General features: G+C 43.4%; 1 protein-coding gene across 1 annotated transcript in view; it reads left to right on the top strand.

Moving 5' to 3' along the window:
- NAA25 (N-alpha-acetyltransferase 25, NatB auxiliary subunit) overlaps positions 1-22501 on the top strand; it is a 988861-nt gene that overhangs the window by 18133 nt on the left and 948227 nt on the right. Inside the window, exon 2 of the mRNA XM_078667429.1 lies at positions 10341-10426. Within this exon, the coding sequence (XP_078523555.1) occupies positions 10341-10426 (86 nt within the window). The remainder of the gene's footprint in view (positions 1-10340; positions 10427-22501) is intronic.

Raw genomic sequence — 22501 nt, forward strand, 5'->3', positions numbered from 1 at the left:
GTGTAGTAAGGTGGGTTTTAGTACACCGTAATTCACTGAGGTCCTAAGTCTTTATGCACAATTCTGTGTAGGAGCAGAATTCCTGGAACAGTAGTTACAACAAAAAGGCTCGATAAAGGGCGTGCACTTTGAATATGAATATAAAATAGAAGAATAGTTGATAATCACAGCTAAGGAATGCAGCAAGTAGATGTGTGTATGTGTGGATGATGTGTAGATTGAGTGGAAGATGAAAAACGTGAAAAATAAAGGCTGGAGAGACGCAAACTACCCACTGCATTGTCAGTGAAGTGGATCTTTGGATTTCCAGCTCATTACACAGATAGGGTGTTGGATTCCGCAGTGGGAGCAAAAGAAATGAGTACCACATCTAAGGAAGAAAGCTAGTGCATAAAGTACACACAGTTGGGCAGATTTACAAGCTCGTGGGAAAAATGATGCAAAAGTGGCGCAAGGAGCTTGTAAATCTGCCCCAGTGTGTGGTAGAAAAGACGCAAGAAAGGACGGAAGTGTGCAAATTACCCACTGCTATTCACGGGTAGTAGTTACCAAGAAGGCTGAATAAAGGGCCTGCACTTTGAATTTGAATTAAAGAAGAATAATTGATAAGCTCCGCCAAGAATGGTAGCAAGTAGGTGTGTGTATTTGTGGATGTTGTGTTGATTGAGCGGAAGAGGACTAAGGTGAAAAATAAGAGAGACTGCAGAGATGCAAACTTTCCATTTCTTTGTAAAGGAAGTGCGTGTTTGGTTTTTTTCAGTGAATATACATTCACTGAAAAAACCATAGGTTTCAGCCACGTTATAGTTAGGAATTAGCATTTAGAAAACCTTCCAAATTCACTGAAAAAACCATAGGTTTCACACACGTTATAGTTAGGAATTAGCATTTAAAAAACCTTGCAAATTCCCTGAAAAAGAAATAGGTTTCATACACGTTATAGTTAGGAATTAGTATTTTAAAAACCTTAGAAATTCACTGAAAAAACAATAGGTTTCACACATGTTAAAGTTAGCTGGACATTTCACTCATACAAAACCATTGAAATTCCCCGTTAAAGTTAGTTCAGCTAACTATAACTCGCGCGCCCGCAATGCACTGCTGGTGACGTCACTCATGACGTCACTCATGACGTCACTCATGACGTCACTCATGACGTCACTCATGACGTCACTCATGACGTCACTCATGACGTCACTCATGACGTCACTCATGACGTCACTCATGACGTCACTCATGACGTCACTCATGACGTCACTCATGACGTCACTCATGACGTCACTCATGACGTCACTCATGACGTCACTCATGACGTCACTCATGACGTCATCCAGTGAATGTCTTTCTGAAAAATAAATATTTTTTATATATGTATATCTAAAGGTCGATGGAAGAATAAATGGGTAAAGTGTCTAAATGGATGTTTTTTTTGTAAAATTGATTGGTTAACTGACTTATTAAGTGTATCTTAGTGAATACATATATTAGCGAGTAATGTTTAAATCTTTAAATATATGTATCCGTGTCTCACTATGTGTATAAGTGGCTGCATGGGTTGGTGAGTAGCTACATGAGTGTGTATATGGGTTATTAGTTGTTTTTTTGAGTATCAGTATGAGTGTGTATGGTTTTGTGGGGGGGGGGGTATTGCGCATAGATGCATGAATGACTGACTCACTGTATGTGTTTTGAAGACCGCATGTGTGCAGGACTGTATGGGTGTGTTACTGAGTGAATTACTGTCTCAATAGTATCTTTATGAGTAACTACATATGTTTTATTCTAGTATATGTGAGTATTGATGTACATAAGTGAGTATATGTGAGAGTGAGAGATTGGAAGAGTTCCTGTTTAAATAAGTATGTGTTTCTATAAGTGATTGTTTAAGCGATTAAGTATGTGTAAGTTTCCGTATAAGAAAGTGTTGTAGTGTGTGTATAGCTGTATATGCAAATAAATGGATGTTTATTTGTATGTGTGTGAGTAACTATGGATGACTGTCGGTGTGTAACAGGATGTGTAGGTGTATCAGTACATATGATGAGTGAGTACATGTATGAGTGACTATATAGAACTGTTGGTGAATGAGTGGATGTGTATATAGATGGTGGAATTACTGAATAGGTTGTTGTAACTGGTATTGGTATCCATTTTTTGAAAATGGTAGTTTCTATTTTTGAATGTGTGTATCAAAGGTTATATTACGCTGAGGAGGTCTGCCACTCTTTCACAAGGATGATGTCATCAGTGATGTCATCAGTGATGTAATATGTGACGTCACCAGCAGTGCATTGCGGGCGCGCGAGTTATAGTTAGCTGAACTACCTATAACGGGGGAATTTCAATGGTTTTGTATGAGTGAAATGTCCCGCTAACTATAACGTGTGAAACCTATGGTTTTTTTCAGTGAATATATATTTTATGGTGTGGCGATCCCGCTCATTCTTAGTAGCCGGTCAGCCATTAAGAAGGTCCTGTGTAGCTAATTGAGAAGGGTCAGACACATCCACAGTGATTCGGCAACTAAGTTCATGAGGTTCTGTACATGTCTCTCTTTGATCCCTCTCCTTCAGCGGGCACAATTAGGTCTCTGCATAGTGAAACTGTCAGGGTTGTTGGACACTAGGGAGCGATGTAGTCTCAAAGCTCCTTTATTTCCAATATTGTCAGCTTAGTCTCTAGAGGGTTATACTCTGGAAAGGCTGCTGCTTCTGCTCAGTGGAACTTGTTGGCGTGCCTCAACTGTATATATTTTATAAATCATGTCTTCTGCAGCTCATACTATTACTGTAATGTGGGCTCTTTCCCAGACATCCTCATGTATTTTCTTCTTGGCATTATGGGAGAACCATCTTGGTTGCAATGATGTTGCAGCTGGGTCTGTTTACATTGATCTGTATGCAGTTTAATATAATTAAAATACTTCATTTAGAATTCTACAGATTAATTTGCAGTTTGTAAAATGATTTCATGGTAGGTATGCAGTCCGATGTGAAGAGTGAATATTATTTGTTGTGGCCTGTATAGGGCTGATCTTCAATTACATCTTTCGAGTGGTCACTGTTAAGTTGGATGTTGATCCAACAGATTCAGTCTAGTAATACTGGGTCCAACTTCTTGGTGAGGAGGTATCCCTGGTCTGGATCATTGACCTCCCCTTTACTTACTTGCTAACTGGGTCTTCCGATGGACCTATTTGCATCGAACTGAAGGGAAAAAGTTTGCATTTTTCGTCTGATCAGTTTTATTAACAGTGCAACCAGTTGGCCACACATTGAGGACCAGGAATCGGTGGCCAATTTCTAGGGGTTTTATTACAAATTCATAATGTTTAGGTCGCTTAATCGCAAAATCAAGCTGTATAGCTGCAGTATGACAACTGGGAGGCCTAGCCTCCATAAGAAATTTAAGCATACAAGAATAGGGCAAACAAGCAGTTCTGTGGCAACATTAAGATTGGATACTCTGAATGCAATCTAGCCTAATCCTTCCTCGGCATTAGCAATAATTAAATCCCCTTCAATAATAAACTAAGGCACATGACTGCTCCTAGTACAAACCTACAAAAGAAAATAGAAATTATGCAAACTATTACAAGAAGTAATAGCAACAGCATTGCAAAAGCTTGTCTTGTCTGTTTGGGAAATTGGAAAATTGGTTCAAATCTGAGTCCAAAGGAAGGCTCTGCAAGGACCTTGCAGAGCGAGTTCAACTGAGAAATTCAGCATACGGTCTGGAAAGAAGTCTGAAATCATCCGTCCTCTCATCCAGGGCAATCTGTATGAAGTACGTTGTCCACTCCCCATTAGGTACTTCATCAATAGCAATCCATTGTATTTGTTTCAAAAGTTCGTATAGTTGCACATGGTTTTTAAAATGTAATATCATAAGTCTCCCAATTAATAACATCATCTCGGTCCCACACTCGTGGGTAAAGACAACAGTCCATTATTTGTCTACAGATTTCTCATGTGCTTGTTGTTGGATTCTGTTCCCAGATATGTACAGGTTACTTGTTACAAGAAATGTATCAACCCAACATCTTACAGTAAGGCTTTTCCTCGAAGGCGTGCCAAAGGCAAGCCTGTCTGCGTCCGTCCGGGGCCAGGGGCCATACACTATGCCAGTTTTTTAATGTATTCGTCATCAGAACTTAAACTATTTAAAGGAGCTGCGGATATTAGCCCTCTTACCAAGGACAAACTAAACTCACTCTGGATTTACTCGCAAGGGAAACCCTCATCCTGCTATGCCTGTAAAAGCTATCGACCAAAAGTCTCCCTTAAGCAACAAATGTTCAATAGCTCCATCTAGCCCTATAATTCAGGTACAAAAAGGATTATTAGTATGTTACTTAAATACACGCTCTATGGTAAAACACCAGCACAAGATATTCCACCTGCTGGACCCTGTTAAGCCAGACATCCTCCTCCTCTCTGAAACATGGCTGACGGAGGAATTGGGCCCTGACATTCTTGCGGCGCTCCCCGGTAACTATCACATTCTTCAGGCTGATCGACCTGCAGGGAAGGCGGGAGGAGGGGTGGCGGCTATAGTCAACCAGAAACACACATTCACCTCCCTGGTCTCCTTAGGCATCCCTCTTGTCGATAGCCTTTCACTAAAATTTGAGTCTCAGGATCTTTCATTCATTTGTGTGTTACTCTACAGACCCCCATCCCATATGTCCACATTTCCCCAGTTGGTGGCTGACCGGATAGCCAAGCTGGTGGTCAATAACTCTCGAGTCTTAATTGTTGGGGACATCAACTACTGGCCCAGTGACATACATGAAAGCCCATGTTCTCTTGAATTGACCTAACTTTTAATGGGAATGAACTGCACTCAACATATAAAAGTCGCCACCCATGTCAAAGGGCATGCCCTAGACCATGTCTGGACCGCCAACTTGGATATTTTCCATCTACAAGTGGCCCCGTGTACATGGTCTGATCACCATCTGGTTACCTTTGTCATCCCCTCTGCCCGTTCTGACCCCCCCCCCCCCCCCCCACTAGGCAACTTCAAAGCCAGAAATTGGAGCAAAGTGGATATGGAAGGCCTCTGCTCCATGTTAACCGCCTCGGCACCTATTGCCGGGTAGCAGTTGCCCCACACTCAAGCGGCAAAAATCAATACCTGGCTGGACGGGGCCAGAGATAACTTGGCACCTCTGAGGAAAGTTAAAATAAAGAGGCCCCATGATGCACAACGCTGGTTCTCAACAGAGTTGAAGGCAAAGAAATTAACCCTTAGGCAAGCGGAACGCAAATGGCGACGCTATTACTGCCCTAATCTTAAGGCCATTTTTATGTCTTTATTTAAAGACTATAAAGTATCGATCCTTCAGACCAAGGCTGAGTACTTTTCGTCCAAAATACTAAACTCCGCTAATAAAGCCAAGGAAATCTTTTCGATAGTGGACGAACTCTCTAAATTAGACAGTTATTGCGAAACTCACTCCTTCTCAATATTTGTGTGACTAACTTAATAATTTTTTTATTGAAAAAATTGTTACCATTAAGGCAAGCATTCCTAAACATATAGACCCTCTGCCTTATTTATGTTGTGACTCAAACACTGCCTCTCTGGATCACTTTCCTCTTGTCACCAAAGAAACCTTCTTTGGCCTTCTCAAGAAAGTTGGCTCTGGTTCCCCTCTGGACAGTTGCCCTCCTCACATCCTCCATGAAGTTTTCTTATGCTGTCCGGATCCTCACCTATCGCTCATCAACAACTCTCTCGCCCAAGGGACTGTTCCAGATCTATTTAAGATGGCTGAGGTTGTTCCTTTCCTCAAAAAAACCTAGCTTAGATCCGCAGGTACCGGGCAACTATCGGCCTATTTCTTTGCTACCTTACCTGAGCAAGGTCATGGAAGCCCATGTTGCCAACAGCCTTCGCTCCTTTGTAGAACGGGCCCACTATCTGGACCCTCACCAAGCAGGATTTAGACTGAACATTCCACCAAAACTGTTATCCAGGCAGTCTTGGATGAGCTAAGAAAGGGAGCGGACCAGGGTACCACCCAGGTCCTGGTGCTCCTTGACCTGTCTGCTGCTTTCGACACGGTCGACCATCAGATTTTGGTCTGCTGTGTCAGCAGCGCTGGGCTCCAGGGTCTACCACTGAAATGGATTACCTCCTTCCTTGGTAATCGCTACCAATACGTTCGCCTCACTAGCTTCAGGGCAGAACAAACAAAACTAACCTGCGCGGTCCCACAGGGCACCTCCTTATCACCTCTACTTTTCAATCTGTACATTCTCCCCCTGATTCCAGCCTTGCGTAAGAGAAAGGTTGTCGTGTTTAATTATGCTGATGACCTCCAGTTGATCTTTAACACTGATCCATCAACCTCATCTATCACCAACTTTCAATCTATAATGAACTTCATTAGTGATTGGATGAATGCTAATCAACTCAAACTAAATCCAGATAAAACAGAGTTGATTCTTACTGATGGCGTGGCTAACCCGTGGAACCCCAGCTTCTGGCCTCTATCTTTAGGGAGCCCCCCCCTGCCTCGTCAGTAAAAAGCCTGGGAATCATGGTCAGCAACGATCTTACCATGTAGGTCCAGGTTAGCTCGGTAGTCTCAGCATGCTTCTTCCACCTGTGCAGAATCCAGAAAATCAGCAGATTCCTCTCCATCAAAGCCTTGACCCAAGTGGTTCTCCCCCTGTCATCTTGCCTATTGATTATGCCAACTCCCTGTACGTAGGTATACCTGCGTACAAAGCACATCGCCTGCAACAGGTCCAGAATGAGGCAGCTAGACTCATTCTTGGACAGCCTAAGCACTCCCACGTGAAACCACTGCTGAAAAGCCTTCATTGGCTCCCTATTCCTCAACGCTGCCTGTTCAAGCTGGGCTGTACCATCTACAAAGCCCTGTGAGGACATGGCCATGCTTTTATTGCTCTAAACATTCAGCGGTATCTTCGCTCTCGCGATCTACGCTCTTCCAAAAAGAACTTGCTGGTTTCCCACTCTTTTAAACGGATAAAACACAGTGGCCTCAGATACATGACCCTGGCCCCCCAATTCTGGAATACCCTCCCTCCCTACTTGCGCACGGTGGATTCCTATACTCCATTTAGGAAATTACTTAAAACTTGGCTCTTCTCCCATGCTTACAATTGACACCCACTTACTGTACGGTACGGCGACCGTTCCTGCTTATAGCGCCAAGAAACCGTCTGGTGAACGTGCGCTTTAGAAACACATTTTAACATAACATAACACATGCTATGAGAGCTCCAGACATAATGTCCCATTTTATGGAGATATTTTTGAGGTTGGCAGGCAATAATATTAGAGACAGATGGCCTGGGTTTGGACTGCAATTTCATGCCTGTGATAAGACCTGCTAATGATTCTGGAAGAATATTTGCCCTTCAGAATACACGATCTTGCATCCTCAGGCTAATGACAGCAAACATATCCCTTAACCTAAACATCTTCTAGCCTTTGACAGCTATTTTCCCAGCTTGTGGCTCTTGTACCCTCAGGCCTGAAAGCAGTTCCATATGTTGTAGAAATGGAATAGACTTTTATTTAAGATTGCAGCTAATCAACATTATCCGTTTCTCAGGCTCCAGAGAGCACAACTGTTCAGATTACATACATTTTTCATGCTAAGATCCTATACAGAAGAGCTATTTGTTAGATCACACATCTCAGTAGCTCAAGATAGGCACATTCCAGCTCAAACACCTGAAAGCATAGCTATTGTTCCAATTATGCAGTTCTTGCAGACTCAGATTTATGAAATTTAAGGGTACATTCAGCATATATAACTACTTAAAGGCCCAGCCGCGTGGCAGCAAAAATGCCCCTAAATTCAGAGAGATCTTAGAGGCTCCGTGCTTTGACCAGTTATTTTGGTTACAGAGAACTTACAGGCTCAGGAATTGAACAAGCTGTTTTCTCATGCTGCAACAGTCATATCTGGTTAATGAGCTTTTAAAGGTCCCTGTATCTTATAGAAGAGTTGTCCCTCAGGTTGCACAGATTTTGCAGTATCATTCTTAATAAAGAAGAGCTATCTTTTAAGTTACAGATTCCATGAGCGGAAGCCATTTGACAGCAAAGGAATCATCCAACCTTAGCCCTCTGCAATTATTCTCTCAAACTTGCACAGATTGAACAAGTTCAGGCTTTGTATATCAAATGTACCCTTCAATATAGAATTATCTTGCAGGTTCAAGTTTCTGACAGAAGAAATATTAATCTACTCAGGCAGCAAGTCTTTATCTTTGAAAAGCAGAACTATCTCTTAAACTACTTCTTTTTCAGTATCCGTTATTGTACAGCAAAGCTGTTCTTTTGTTACACCTATCTTGCACACTCTGGTCTCTGATCAAAGAGCTATCACTTATGTAACACATACCTTACAGGACCATTTCATTGACCACTTATATCCTTTGTTACCCATTAAAAATATAGTTTGGCCTTCTGGGAGGTAGGTGTTCTAAGTAAAGACCTCCAGTGGGTTATAAAGCAACATTATGAAAGGTAAATTCTTAAAGCTACAAACACATTTTTCAGGTCTTTAATACATGGATGTACAATCTAATAGTACATTGCTTAAAAGTAGCCCATTCATGAGCAGGTGTTGGTGACGCTACGTAAGGTCCCTGAGGTGTTGAGTCTGAAGCGAAAGGTCCCTTTTGATCTTACCTTCAGATTTTCCTCAGCGTTTGGAAAGACATTTGTGTCCTGTTCAGTCTCCATCGCTAGCCTATTTACAGAAAACTGGAACATTTGTGGATTAAACATGCTGTTAATGAGGTATGGCAATAAATGTTCTGCCATGAACCAGTAAAAAATGCATTGACTTCCAGGAAGCTGATCATTCAGTTTGTCATTCTGCATCTTCCAGAGGGCCACTCTCAAAATTCGTTTCATATTTCTTACTATTTGCCTTGAATGCTGCTCTTCTACCCCTCATTGGATTTCTTCGGTGACTTGGTACTGAATTCCTGGCTTTTTATTTTTCTAAACTAGTCCTTGATACATAACAGCATGAACTATCCACTGAGTCATAGCTTAAAATACGGTTCTAAAACACATTGATATTAAGTTACAAGAGCAAAGGTTGAATTCACATAATGTGACGGAGCAGAGCTAGGCCACATAGGTTACGTTGTATGATTGTTATGCTAGATGTAGTGATTTATTTGCAATATTTGTATACAGCTGCACTAGTCACAAGCAAAGCACCACTTTGAAATAGAGCATTGCAGCAAGCGTTAACCTGGATGGGGATAGTGAAAGGGGACATAAACATGCACAACATTGATAAAAATAAATACGCAGAAAATAAGGTAATCAAACCTGATGGCTGAGAATGTCCTTTAAGCTATATTTTGAATACAGGGGTTTTTAAAAAAAACTTTCATGTACAATTTCAAATTAGGGTTGAGTCTTCGTCAAACAAGTAGGCATTTGTACTTGCTAACAAAAGGAGCAGTTTATCGTCTTGTATGTTTTTCTGAATTTCCAGAAGACCAGATAAACTTCTAGAGTCTTTGTTCTCTTGTGACATGTGGCTTACCTTTAACATAGCCATGGAGGCCGAAAAAGGGGGCTTTGTGAATTGGGTAAGCAATTGTGAAATTATTCTAACTCCTCTTTCTAGCCTGTTGACATATTTCAGAAAAGGCATAATATGATTAGATTTCTTCACGCAAGGTGAACTGCTGCGGAAAGCATGCCCTTAAGAGGAATTCTTGTCGGTTTAGGTAGGCCAGGCTATAACTCTACTCGATCTCCCACATGGGATAGCACCTGTGCTTATAAAACTGTTGGGTAATGGGATGGAATATTAACACCTAAGGAGTTGGTAGAAGGTGGTTTTTTTCAATTGTTAAGTTATGCACTTTCTTAGTTTTCGGTTCATAATACAACCAATTGATTTCGAGAATGGGACCTCAGACGGTCCGATTTTTTTCAAATTTTTAACCTGAGTGAAACAATCTTTAGTGCTGAGGAGGTTGAATTATCTTTTTGTGTTTAGTTGAGAGGAAGGAAGAAGACCTACAATTTACCTAGGAAGATTTTTTGTTTTAGGTTTCATATATCTGATGGAGTGTATGTGTAGTGTGATGCTATATATTTAGTTTTTATAGTCTGCCTTGCTCTTTCTTATCTTTGCAGTGAAAGCAAATACTGACTACTATGCATCCTTCATTTTAACAGTGATTAACCTGAAGCAACTGTATTGTTTTGGGGGGCTGAGCAACCTGTAGTTTGGCCTTGGGTAAACAATGAATCCATGCATAAAATGCAATTTGTAGTCTTTCCATCATCCTTCTTTACTTTTGCATTTTCAGACTATCTTGACAATGGGAATAATAAAATGGCAATCCAGCAGGCAGACAAACTCCTGAAAAAACACAAGGATCTTCACTGCGCCAAGGTAGATTATCCATTTTTCGTTCAGTGACTTGTGATGTATTCCAACTTAACTACAGTGGTTAGTTTATTATGGTTCTGTAACTGACAAACTGTAAACAATACTGTATACTATTGGTATGTTCAATAAAAATTAGATTCATGGGTTGCATCTTTGGAGAAGAATCTTCTCTTAATGTTTGCAAACATACAAGTATAATATATATATGTATGTATATATATGTATGTATATATATGTATGTATGTATATATATATGTATGTATGTATGTATATATATATATATATATATATATATGTATATGTATATATATGTATTTGAAGTCAATCTTTCCCACTCCTTTGCCTAACCTCCCAGCGAGGTGCGTGTCCCTGTGCATGGGAGTGGGATCCCGTGAAATATATTGTAAATCCTCAAAGGAAGCGGACTCTGGCCCTCACAATGAGCAAGTTTTAAAGCCAAAACGCTCCAGGTTTTTGCACAGCTAAATATGAATACACTTTGAAAACTCCCCAGAGTGCATGTGTCGACTTCGATCGAATGTGTCTGTATATATGTGTGTGTGTGTGTGTGTGTGTGTGTGTGTGTGTATATATATATTCTCCCCCAGCTTCGCGTGTTTACACATGGGGCTGTGGGAGGAGCGGGTCCTCATGGCGCGCAGCACAGGGAGATCATGGAACAACATGTTATGATGTACCTTAGATACATAGACGATCTCTTTCTTGTTTGGAGAGGATCTGAGGACAGTGCCAGGAATTTTATTGAACAATTGAATGTGAATGATTTGAACCTACAGCTCACTTCAAACATTAGTAAAAACACTGTCAATTTTTTAGATGTAGAAGTGTATGTAAGTGGAAACTGTTTAGAGACTAGACTGCATAGGAAGAGTACGGCAGGTAACACGCTATTACATGCATCGAGTCATCACCCCCGCCATCTCATCCGCAGCATCCCCTATGGGGAGATGCTGCGTTTGAAACGCATCTGTAGCACCACAACTAATTATGTGCAGGCCCAAGATCTATGCAAGAAAAGGTTCTTGGCGAGGGGGTACAGCAACAAACTGATTGATGATGCTATAACAAAAACTGCTAAACTGTCACGAACTGAGGCACTGAATTCTTCCCAAAAATCCATTATGATTGATAAGGAAGAGGTACAAGTGAGTTGCAGGGCGATAGTTACCTACAACCAACAGCATGCAGAAATCCGCAAAATTTTCACCAAAAATTGGAACTTGGTGCAGGGAGATCCAGTCATTGGCAAATTGGTAAAGGGTAGACCAGATATAACTTTTCGTAAATCCCCATCCATGGCGAATGCACTTGTCAGTAATACTCTAGACACCCTCATAAAATGGTGGGACCGCATCACAGGTTTCAAAAAATGCCAAACATGCAAGGCTTGCAAACATGGCATTAATAAAACTCACTACAATAGCCCATTCCAGGAAAAACCTATTAAGATCAACAAGCAATTGGGGTGTAAGACCGAATTTGTGGTGTACGTATTGCAGTGCCCTTGCGGATTGCAGTACGTAGGAAGTACCCGACTCCCCGCACATAGACGTATCTTACAGCACTTACGGGCTATTACGGGGAAGGATCAGTCATATCCAGTTGCGAGACATTTTGAGAGTTGTCACAAAAGCGACCCAAGTCTGCTTCGATACTATTTAATAGACTCCATCTTACCATTGAAAAGGGGAGGAGACAGGGACGGTAAACTCCGTCTTCTGGAAACACGTTACATCCTATAACTTAATAGTAAGAAGCCTGGGGGACTTAATATTAGTGAGGACTTATATACATGCCTTTAGACCATTGGTTCTGTTCATAAATGATGATTATAGTCAACTGAATATATCACCACATAAAAGAAATAAGAAATAAATGAACAATAGAACATAGAAATGATGCCATTAAAGCCGAACTAAACAGATTGGGCAGCCTATTATAATGAATTTTAATATGTATAATTGTTTATAATTTGAAACTGTTTATCACTTGCACTTTATAATTGATCAAATTTTTGACATTTTTGAGACATCTGGTTATGGTGTTATTTTGACCAAATTGGTAGACATATGCTTAGTTCTGAGATAACCCACTTGGGTCTCATTGAAGTTTTGATGTTTTACGGACACATTTTGGGAATTACGCAAGCAACAATATAATTGTTAAAAATGTACATGTGGTTGGGAATTATAATTCTTTTATGTGTAAATATATGAATTGTTGTTGTTTCAATGACACTTTAGTATATTTTTTCATAATGAAAGGTTTTATTCATTGAAGCAATATGAAATATCTGTATTTCTCTTCTTCTCCCCCACATGTCAATTTGTATACATTATTATAAATAGCATGACGTATTCCTAATGTGCAAAGGACACTATGTCCTATATCACGAAAAGAATGTCCGTTTTAAACTCTGTGTAAAACTCCTTTTGAACCGGCATCAGTCTGCCATTGGTCAATGGCACTATATATGCCGTCGTCAATTTCCTCAACATGACATGTGATCAAGCCTCGGCTGAGGTGAAACGCGTCATGGCGACTTGTGGGCTTTTATTTTTGCACGAATAAAACGCACTGAAAGATCAGCACGGAGTTGGTGGTTCTATTCTAATTTTCGTTTATCCTTGGTTTGCCTGGGCTTTTCGGAACTGTTGGAAAATATATATATATATATATATATATATATATATATATATATATATATATATATATATATATATATATAAGCTTCACACATCCAAGGATCGTACATCCAAAAGGAAAGCAGCACTCGCAGGAGGTAGTTCCAAAACCAATTTATTAGTGGCGGAGCTAAACAGCAACGACGCGTTTCGCCGTGGGGCTTTGTCAAGTTGTTGCAGAGAGCAGAGACGCGCATGAACATAAATGATGTCAAAATGCCATGAAGAGCAAAGAAGGACTACATGATCTAGAACGTAAATGGCTGCCATGTTTGAACGTTAAACATTCTTATTACTGCGCATACGATACTACCCTAAAGCAGTTCACAAATGTGCCATGGCTCGCCCACTAAGTAAAAAGATTATAATACAAATTATAATACAAACATAATGAGGCCCTGAATGGGCAAAGGCAATCCAATTTAAATGCTCACCTCATACGAGGACTAATGTAAGCGTGCACCACAAAAGGAGAAAAGGTCACATTATAACACATGTGCATAACCCCTGATCTGATGTAACCGTCAATCTAAGCACAAATGCTTCTGGGTACAGACGCTGGAATCCAGGTACATAATCGACTTACAGAGTAAGAATCCGAGGGGCCTGAATATGCATGAAGAACTTTCTGTACATCTGGGATAGGCCCTTTGAACGCATGTACATATGTATATATTTTGTCTGTTTCTTACCATCCTGTATTGCAATTGTGTCTTTTCTGATTCCATATGATGATTCATTGGATGGATCTTTGAATTTTTGAATTTTTGAATCTCTTGATCTTGTTTTTTAATGTCAACTTTTTGAACATTTAACTTGGCTAATAGATTTTGTATGCAGAGATGTCATGGGATATATTGTGTAGGCAATGTGCCCATGCCCATACAGGGCGTAATTTAAGTATATAACTATTTACTTTTTGGAGAGTGTCTATGTTCACACTGTACCCAGAAGCATTTGTGCTTAGATTGACGGTTACATCAGATCAGGGGTTATGCACATGTGTTATAATGTGACCTTTTCTCCTTTTGTGGTGCACGCTTACATTAGTCCTCGTATGAGGTGAGCATTTAAGTTGGATTGCCTTTGCCCATTCAGGGCCTCATTATGTTTGTATTATAATTTGTATTATAATCTTTTTACTTAGTGGGCGAGCCATGGCACATTTGTGAACTGCTTTAGGGTAGTATCGTATGCGCAGTAATAAGAATGTTTAACGTTCAAACATGGCAGCCATTTACGTTCTAGATCATGTAGTCCTTCTTTGCTCTTCATGGCATTTTGACATCATTTATGTTCATGCGCGTCTCTGCTCTCTGCAACAACTTGACAAAGCCCCACGGCGAAACGCGTCGTTGCTGTTTAGCTCCGCCACTAATAAATTGGTTTTGGAACTACCTCCTGCGAGTGCTGCTTTCCTTTTGGATGTACGATCCTTGGATGTGTGAAGCTGACATTGTGTAACGGGCACACCCCCGTTTGGCGTGCACCCGCCCATGAGTGCAACCGGCTGGTGTTTTGAAGCTTTGGAGATATATATATATATATATATATATATATATATATATATATATTCCATTCACTTCGCTTGACGCTGCTGCATCACAGTCGCTCAGCTCGGACTGTTTAAAACTAACAAGTCAGACCCGTTTTCTGGTGCTAATCAGTGTTTTATTCCATCATCTTAACGAATAACACCCAGCAAGTCCGCATGATATATATATATATATATATATATATATATATATATATATATATATATATATATAATCTATATCATGTTGATAATTGCCTTGGTATATGGAACAGTTAAATCTGTGTGCTTAGCCTTGGTCAGGTGGTACAGTGTAGTAGTACTGAGAAAACATTAAAGCCACTGATTATCTCAGTAGAGAAACCCTAAACTGTTATCAAACTTGCACAATCTGTGTTTATTGTATTTTCTTTTTTTCTTTCATTTTTTTTTTTTATATTTCTTTATTGACAGTTTAGGAACTTACGTAGTTCAATTTACATACATCGGACATCTGCAAATATTTCGTACAGTCTGTTTACATTTTTAAACATTGTTACTTCCGGTTCATATTCGTTCCAATACGCCAACTTGTTTCCGAAGCCAAAGGATATCTATGCAATTCTGCCATTACCCCTACCCCCTCCCAATTTCATATTTAACCACAACTGTTCAGCTGCCTATAATAATTCTATTAGTAATGCGTGCAGGGTCTTAAAGTGCGCTGGTATTTCATACACGAGTGTTGTAAAGTATACAGACATCGAGGAAGTATTATCTTTTTAATAATTGCAATTCTGCCCATGAGGGACTGCGGTACCTTTTGCCAGAAGCAAATTGGTCCTTTTTATACTTTTGATCACCTGCCCTATATTGACCTCCAAATATCTCACACGGTACTTCACTAGTCCGATTCCCAGATATTTAGGGATAGAATCCACCCATGGGAGCCCCGCCTCCTGAAGTCCTACCGGCAGCATCCTGGACTTATTGGGATTAGTTTTCAGGCCTGAAACCTCCCCAAATTGGTACAGTATATCCAGCGTTTTCAGGACTGCCTGGGCTGGTTGACGCATATATACTAGTGTGTCGTCTACATACATGGACACCACGTGACTTGTGTCTCCCAATCGTATCCCCCATACCTCCATTGGCCGTCGTAATGTCTCCGCCAGTGGCTCCATAGCCGCCGCTAACAATAAAGGCGACAAGGGGCACCCCTGTCTGGTACCCCTTTGTAGCTCAAATGCTCGGGATATCAGTCCTCCTTGGCGCAGCCTATCTCGTGGGGCGGTATAAATTAGTTGGAGCCAACTTAAGAACTATGGACCCAGACCCATTGCCCTCAATGTTGCCCAGATGTACCCCCAGTCCACAGAATCAACCACTTGTTCGATATCAAGCAGCGCAACCGCATGTTCCTCCTGCTCAATTCTAGGGGCGTGCCATTCCAAAGCCAATCTCCTGAGAGTATTTGTAGTGCTACATTTGGGGATAAATCCTGATTGATCGGGTTGAATCAAGAAAGACGTATGGGATAAAAGGCGTTGTGCCGGACTTCATTTCATTGAATAAATTGGTTGCAGCCACGTTTTGCCTCCCAGGGTAAATTATTAACTACAGTCCAGAACAGTTCATTTTTTCTCGTCTGCCTCATTGTACAGGATAAATCATTATACCAGTGATTGATATTGGCATTGAATTGATTATTGCAGCACATTTTGTACCTTAATGTTGACAGCAAACATCTAATGGTCAAGTTTGTCTCATCATACACTGCTTCCCAGTTGATGAAAAAAGGTGAAGTTACATATCCATGGCTTCTTTTATAACTAATACTATATATGGTGAGCAGTCGCTTTTTAGGTCGAGCCTACCGCATGCGTTTCTCTATATGAGGCTTATTGTGAGCGTTTAAAACTTCTCTGTGTGGGTCTCACTCCTCCCACACATTCTATTGGCCTTTGCGTGTGTCTTTCAAGAATGAAAGCACGCAAATGGCCAAAGGCGGGTGCATGTTCCACCTCTTATTCAAATGTTCACTCCCACAGCGTCTTGGTCTCGGGAGCGATCAGCGGCGCACATGGTGCAGCTGCATTCCTCGTCGCTTCGTAGAGCATGTTGCTTAATAAACACAGCACGGTCGCTTTTACTTTAGCGGCTGCGCTTGTTGTTTTGTGTAGGCTTGTTTGCAGTAGGGCTGGCGTGTCTCACATCCTGGGCCTGTCATGCCTGATTGTATCTCTGGAGATGAATGCCTCCTTGAACAATGCTCCTTCGCAGACCTCATTAAACATGCATTGACACTGGCGGGTTTTTGTACTATTAACAATGCTGTTTAGGATTTCAGTGCCCTGAAAGAACACAAGTCAGTAGTAGCATCAGTGGTTATTGCCAATGAACGCAACGTTGTGATGTTTTTGTAAGTGGTGGTGGCGCTTCATTACCCACAGCAAAAATGAGAAAAACAGAATTTTTTTTATAGCTGCGACGTCAGTAATTTTTCTGGGGGAAAGTGTGTGTAACTGATGGCATCCGTATTCTAAGTATCTTAAGCTGGCAATATGAATAAAATCCATCTTCTGCCAAGTCAACCAATATTGACCATTCTGAAGTTTTTTTTTTTTTTTTTTTTTTGCACGAATGATAGCATTACGCATGTTTTGCATGCTTTTGGGGCGTGGCTTGAGGCTCGGCGTACATGGCTGCACTGTAGTGTAGCTCCGCCAGCCATCGGCTGAAACTTGCTATAATCCTTGCCCAAGACTCGTCTAGTAGCGACCCTGACCGCAGCGATAACTTGCGGATGCCCCGTTGACCCTGCGACGCTGTGTGGAGGCACCAGCAACACCCGACGAGGTGCTCCCTGATCAGCCCTGCTGCCCAGACGGACCTGCGGGAAATGGCGGCCAGAGCACCTTGCTGGACCTAACGGCTGTGGCGGAGTTCGGAAGGACCGGATTTTGCTGCTGGGTGGGTGACGGACGGTCCCGCGGACAAAGTGCTGGATCTCCCCTCGCCGGCGGTGCGGACACCGAGCGGCGGAGCAGAGGACGTGGAGATGGCGGAGACCCCGTTCGGTGGAGGTGAGAGGAGCGAGGCGGCTGCTGCAGCACGCAAGGTCCCGGCGTAGAGGCGGTGTGTAGGCATCTGTTGGAGGTGAGGCTCTGCTCAGGAGGAGGTGGGGGAGAGGAGCGAGAGACACCGCGGCCCATCCCCACCACCCCCTGTGGTGGTTCATAGATTGCGTGGGGGGTGGCTGCCCCCCCCGCCCCCTGGAGTGAAAGAGAACTGGGTGCATAACTGCTCGAGAGTTCAGGACATACACTGCTGCACTATATAGGACTTGGTGACAGAGGCCTGATTAAACCTGGGATCCCCTGCACAGGAGTAATCAGCGGCAGGGGAACATACACTATGCTAGAAGGCAACGTGTGGCACTGAGCGTGGACTGAGGCAACTGCGGAGCCACAGGGGTGTGGTGCCGGAGCGAGGGGGCAGTAATAAAGCGGTGTGACATTCTTAGGGGCCCCCGCACATTGACTGTTGGTGAGAGGTACAGTGGCTTTCTTGTGCTCACCGGCTGGTAACTCATAAGGAAGCACGCTAAGTGGCACAGACCTAGCTACAACAGAAGAACAAGTGGCATGTGGGGTATCTGGGGGAGGGCAGAACACTACCCACGCAGAAATCAACCAATGTGGGTATAATGGAGGACTACGTAGATACTCTACTGCAGGAGGTGTGTGGTAAGGACGAACTATCTCCATTGTTCGCGATCGAATGGGCACACAGATCGCTGGCCCCCACCGGGCACGCCTCCGAGGCCCATAATCGCCAGGCTGTTAAACTTTCGAGACCGTGATACGGTCCTCCGCATCTCCAGGCAAAAGAGCTCCATTACCCACCAAGGGAACACATTGTCGTTCTATTCGGACTTCACGCCTGCGGTACAAGCGGCACGAAAAGAGTACCAAAATGTGAAAAAATTCCTGCAGAAAGAACAAATCCCATATGCAATGCTGTACCCGGTGAGGCTACGTATCGGAACATTTGAGAAAGGGAACATTTGCACGACGTCCAAGCAGGCTATGGATCATGCCAAATCGCTACGGCGCCAACAGAAGCAGGCCAATACAGCTCAGACATCGGACATTGACGACTGACCACTATAGCGGGTATGTTGCACACTGCCATGGTCATTCAATTGCTTACTGTTACTGGTGGATTGGACTAGCTGGACACACGCCGCGTACAGCCTTTGCTGGCGGGTGAGATGGGGGATGATCCTATAACGGTCGCTATGGGCGAGATTGAAGGGAACGAGTCAGAACCGATGGCTCCCCTCCCTCATGCTATCTGGGAGTGGTGGTAGCTGTCACGATCCCCAATGGGTGACCCCCAACTTGACTTCTGGGTTTTGTTTCTGCTTCTTAGGGTGTTACATGGGGGTAATGTCTTTAGCGATTGGGGTGTGCTGAAGTGGGAGGCTGGAGGGGGGGAACATGTTGGGTTGTTGTACAAATGTGAGGCAACTGATTGCAGACACTTGCTGAGTCAGGTCGATTATGGAGAGCGACATGCACGCACACGCTCGAAAGCTGAGTATAGGTATTGGTCACCAAGGCCACCGTGATGGGTGCCACATATAAGGTTATAACATGGAATGTCCGCGGACTTAACACGCCACAGAAAACACGGCAAATATTGGCACATTTAGATCGACACAATGCCACAATAGCACTATTGCAAGAGACCCACCTCACTAGGGTAACTGAGGCCAAAGTAGCTAAAAGATGGGCGGCATACAGGCTTGCCTCATCTTACTCCTCTTATGTGAGAGGGGTCTTAATTTTAGTAAAGAAGGGGGTATCCTTCCAGGAGATAGACTCTGCAACTGATCAAGACGGCAGATGGGCGATGGTGCTGGGGACCCTGGGACATGTACGGGTTACAATTATAAATTTCTATGGCCCAGTGGTGGACAAAACGGTTGCCTACACAAACCTGTATAGAGTACTGCGCACATGGCCGGAAACAGCAGTCATATGGGGGGGAGATCTGAACACTCACTTGGATCCTAAGATCGATAAATCAAATCCGCAAGGGGCAAGAATGGTAAGAGTTGCTAGTTGTGTGAAAGATGGAATACTTGAATTCAGGCTGACAGATATATGGCGCCACAGACACTCGCAGACACTGGCAGGCACGCATGTTACACCAGCAACTAACGGGTGGTCCAGGTTAGATTACTGGCTGATTAGTGATGAGGTTAACCGCTGGGTGACGGATGTCACTATACTGCCCAGAACACTCTCGGATCACAACCCTGTACTACTCACGTTGACCATTCCCCAGAATCAGAGACCACCATTCACGTGGAGATTCAGAGCTGAGGCATTACTAGATCCCACGTATGCGGAAACGATCAGGTTGGCCATTGAGAGGTATTTTGAGGAAAACACTGGCTCAGTGGATAGCCAGGGGACATTATGGGAGGCCTTTAAAGCCAAGATCCGGGGAACTTGTATTAGCACAGCAGCGGGGATTTTGAAGGACATGCGCAATAGATTACACATGCTGGAAGGGACTTTGAGGGAGCTTGAAACACGTTATGACATTATGCCTGACACACAGACTTTGCTAACTATCCGCGAACTCGTTGATGAATATCATGAACTAGCGGAGACTGAGATCAAGTATATGACCAAGAGGCACAGGGCCAGAAGATATGGTGAGGGTGGGAGGCCTGGTAGGTCACTAGCGGCACAGTTAACATGCAGATCACTGCAGCCCCCTATTGACCGAATAGTGGACGGTGATGGTGTAGTGCACCATTCTCCCGAGGCCGTTGTAGAGCAATTCCGATGATTCTACGGCTCGCTATATACTTCTAGGGGGGGAACTGATGGCAAGGCCTTTTTATGACTATCTAGACGATGTTGCGTGTGCATGGCTTTCCGATGTACATAGGAAATATCTTAGTCTGCCGATAGATGAAGAGGACGTGGTAACGGCTATCAAATCACTTCCGAATGGGTAGGCGCCTGGGCCCGACGGGCTGACAGCTGAATTTTATAAGGCACACGCTGCGATGCTTGCACCCCACATTTTGGCAATGTACGCTCCGGCAGGCACTGATTATCACACTATTGAAGAAAGACAAACCGCCGGAAGAATGCGAGTCGTATCGCCCTCTGTCTCTTATTAATATAGATGCAAAAATTCCAGCGAAGATTTTGGCCACGAAACTGCAGCCACTGATGCCCCTATTGGTCCTGCCAGACCAAGCGGGCTTTATCCCTGACCGATCCACATCACTAAATTTACGCACCATCTTTGCCATGCTGCATGTCCTGAACCCTGACCTACAGGCCGTTGCGGTATTACTGGACGCTGCAAAGGCTTTTGATTCTGTGGAATGGGGGTACGTGATACGAGTGTTACACAGAATGGGCTTCCCTCCCATGTTTGTCCAATGTGTCCAGTTGCTCTACGCTGACCCTACTGCTAGAGTCCGGGTTGGTGACAACACATCTGAACCACTGCAAATAGAAAGAGGCACACGACAGGGGTGCCCCTTATCCCCGTTACTTCTCGCATTGCACTAGAACCGCTGGCGTGCAAGATTCGCCAGCTACACCGAGCTGCAGCGCTGAATTTCGACAACAGACCGGTGGGGATATCGCTCTACGCGGACAATATGGTCTTGTATGTTTGTGAACCATCTGTGTATTTATCTCCCCTACTACGGGAATATGTTAAATTTAGTTTACACTCGGGGCTCCACATTAACTGGCAAAAATCGGTGATTATTCCATTGACCGCCATCACTAAGTCCCCAATGGTGGAATACCCGCTTGTCTGGTCCGCTGACCCGGTAAAATATCTGGGAGTGTGGCTACACAGGGACCCAGAAGTGGTAGTCGCCGAAAACTACGGGCGGCCTATGCGGCACTTGTAGCTCAGGTAGACAAATGGGTGTGTTTGCCGTTATCATTGGCGGACCGGATAGCAGTCATAAAGATGGTGATTCTCCCTAAGTTTCTCTATCTGTTTTCTAATGTGCCTGTCCCATTGACATCTCATTTTTTTAAAACGATCCAAACGCAGCTACTGCGACTAGTATGGGGAACGAAACAACCAAGAATCAGCTGGCCTACACTGACACTCCCATACGACAAGGGGGGATTTAAAGCGCCCGACATATGTATATATACTATCTTTGCTGTGCAGCTCAGTACGCCTACTACTGGTATAAACCTCATGCCTTCACGCCACATGTGCCGGTGGAACAGGGTGATGCTGATCCTATACCGTTAAGGGGCATTGTGACGCACACCCGTAGGCACACGCCAAAAACTGAGATTAATACCATTGACGTTACCACGGCGGCATGGCAGGCGATTGGACGGAGGACACACAAGCTCCCGTTATATGCCCCCGCACTGCCCATTGAGGGGCATGCTGCTATGTCGGTTGCACAAGACAAAGGTTTGATAAAAGCCCTCAGAGAGGTAGGCATAGTAAACATGGGGGACCTATATGTGGAGGGGGAATACATGTCAGGAGAAGAACTGGCATACATTACGAACCCAACGCTGATATTCAATTTCACCTGCTACAGGCTGAGGCAGGCGGTGAAAGCGCACTATACTGAGTTTCCGGAAGAGCCGGAAACGTCAGTGCCACTTCAGGTGGTTATCACAGCCCCTACGAAAAAGAAAATGATCACTAAGCTGTACAGGGCTGTCCAAGCGGACACACCAGACACTGTGGATGCTAGCCTAACACGATGGAACACTGTGCTAGACCCCCCATTGACAGAGGGAAAATGGGTGCAAGTGTGCTCGACGACAG

The sequence above is a fragment of the Lissotriton helveticus genome, chromosome 11, assembly GCF_964261635.1.
Source record: "Lissotriton helveticus chromosome 11, aLisHel1.1, whole genome shotgun sequence".
Taxonomy (NCBI): Eukaryota; Metazoa; Chordata; class Amphibia; order Caudata; family Salamandridae; genus Lissotriton; species Lissotriton helveticus.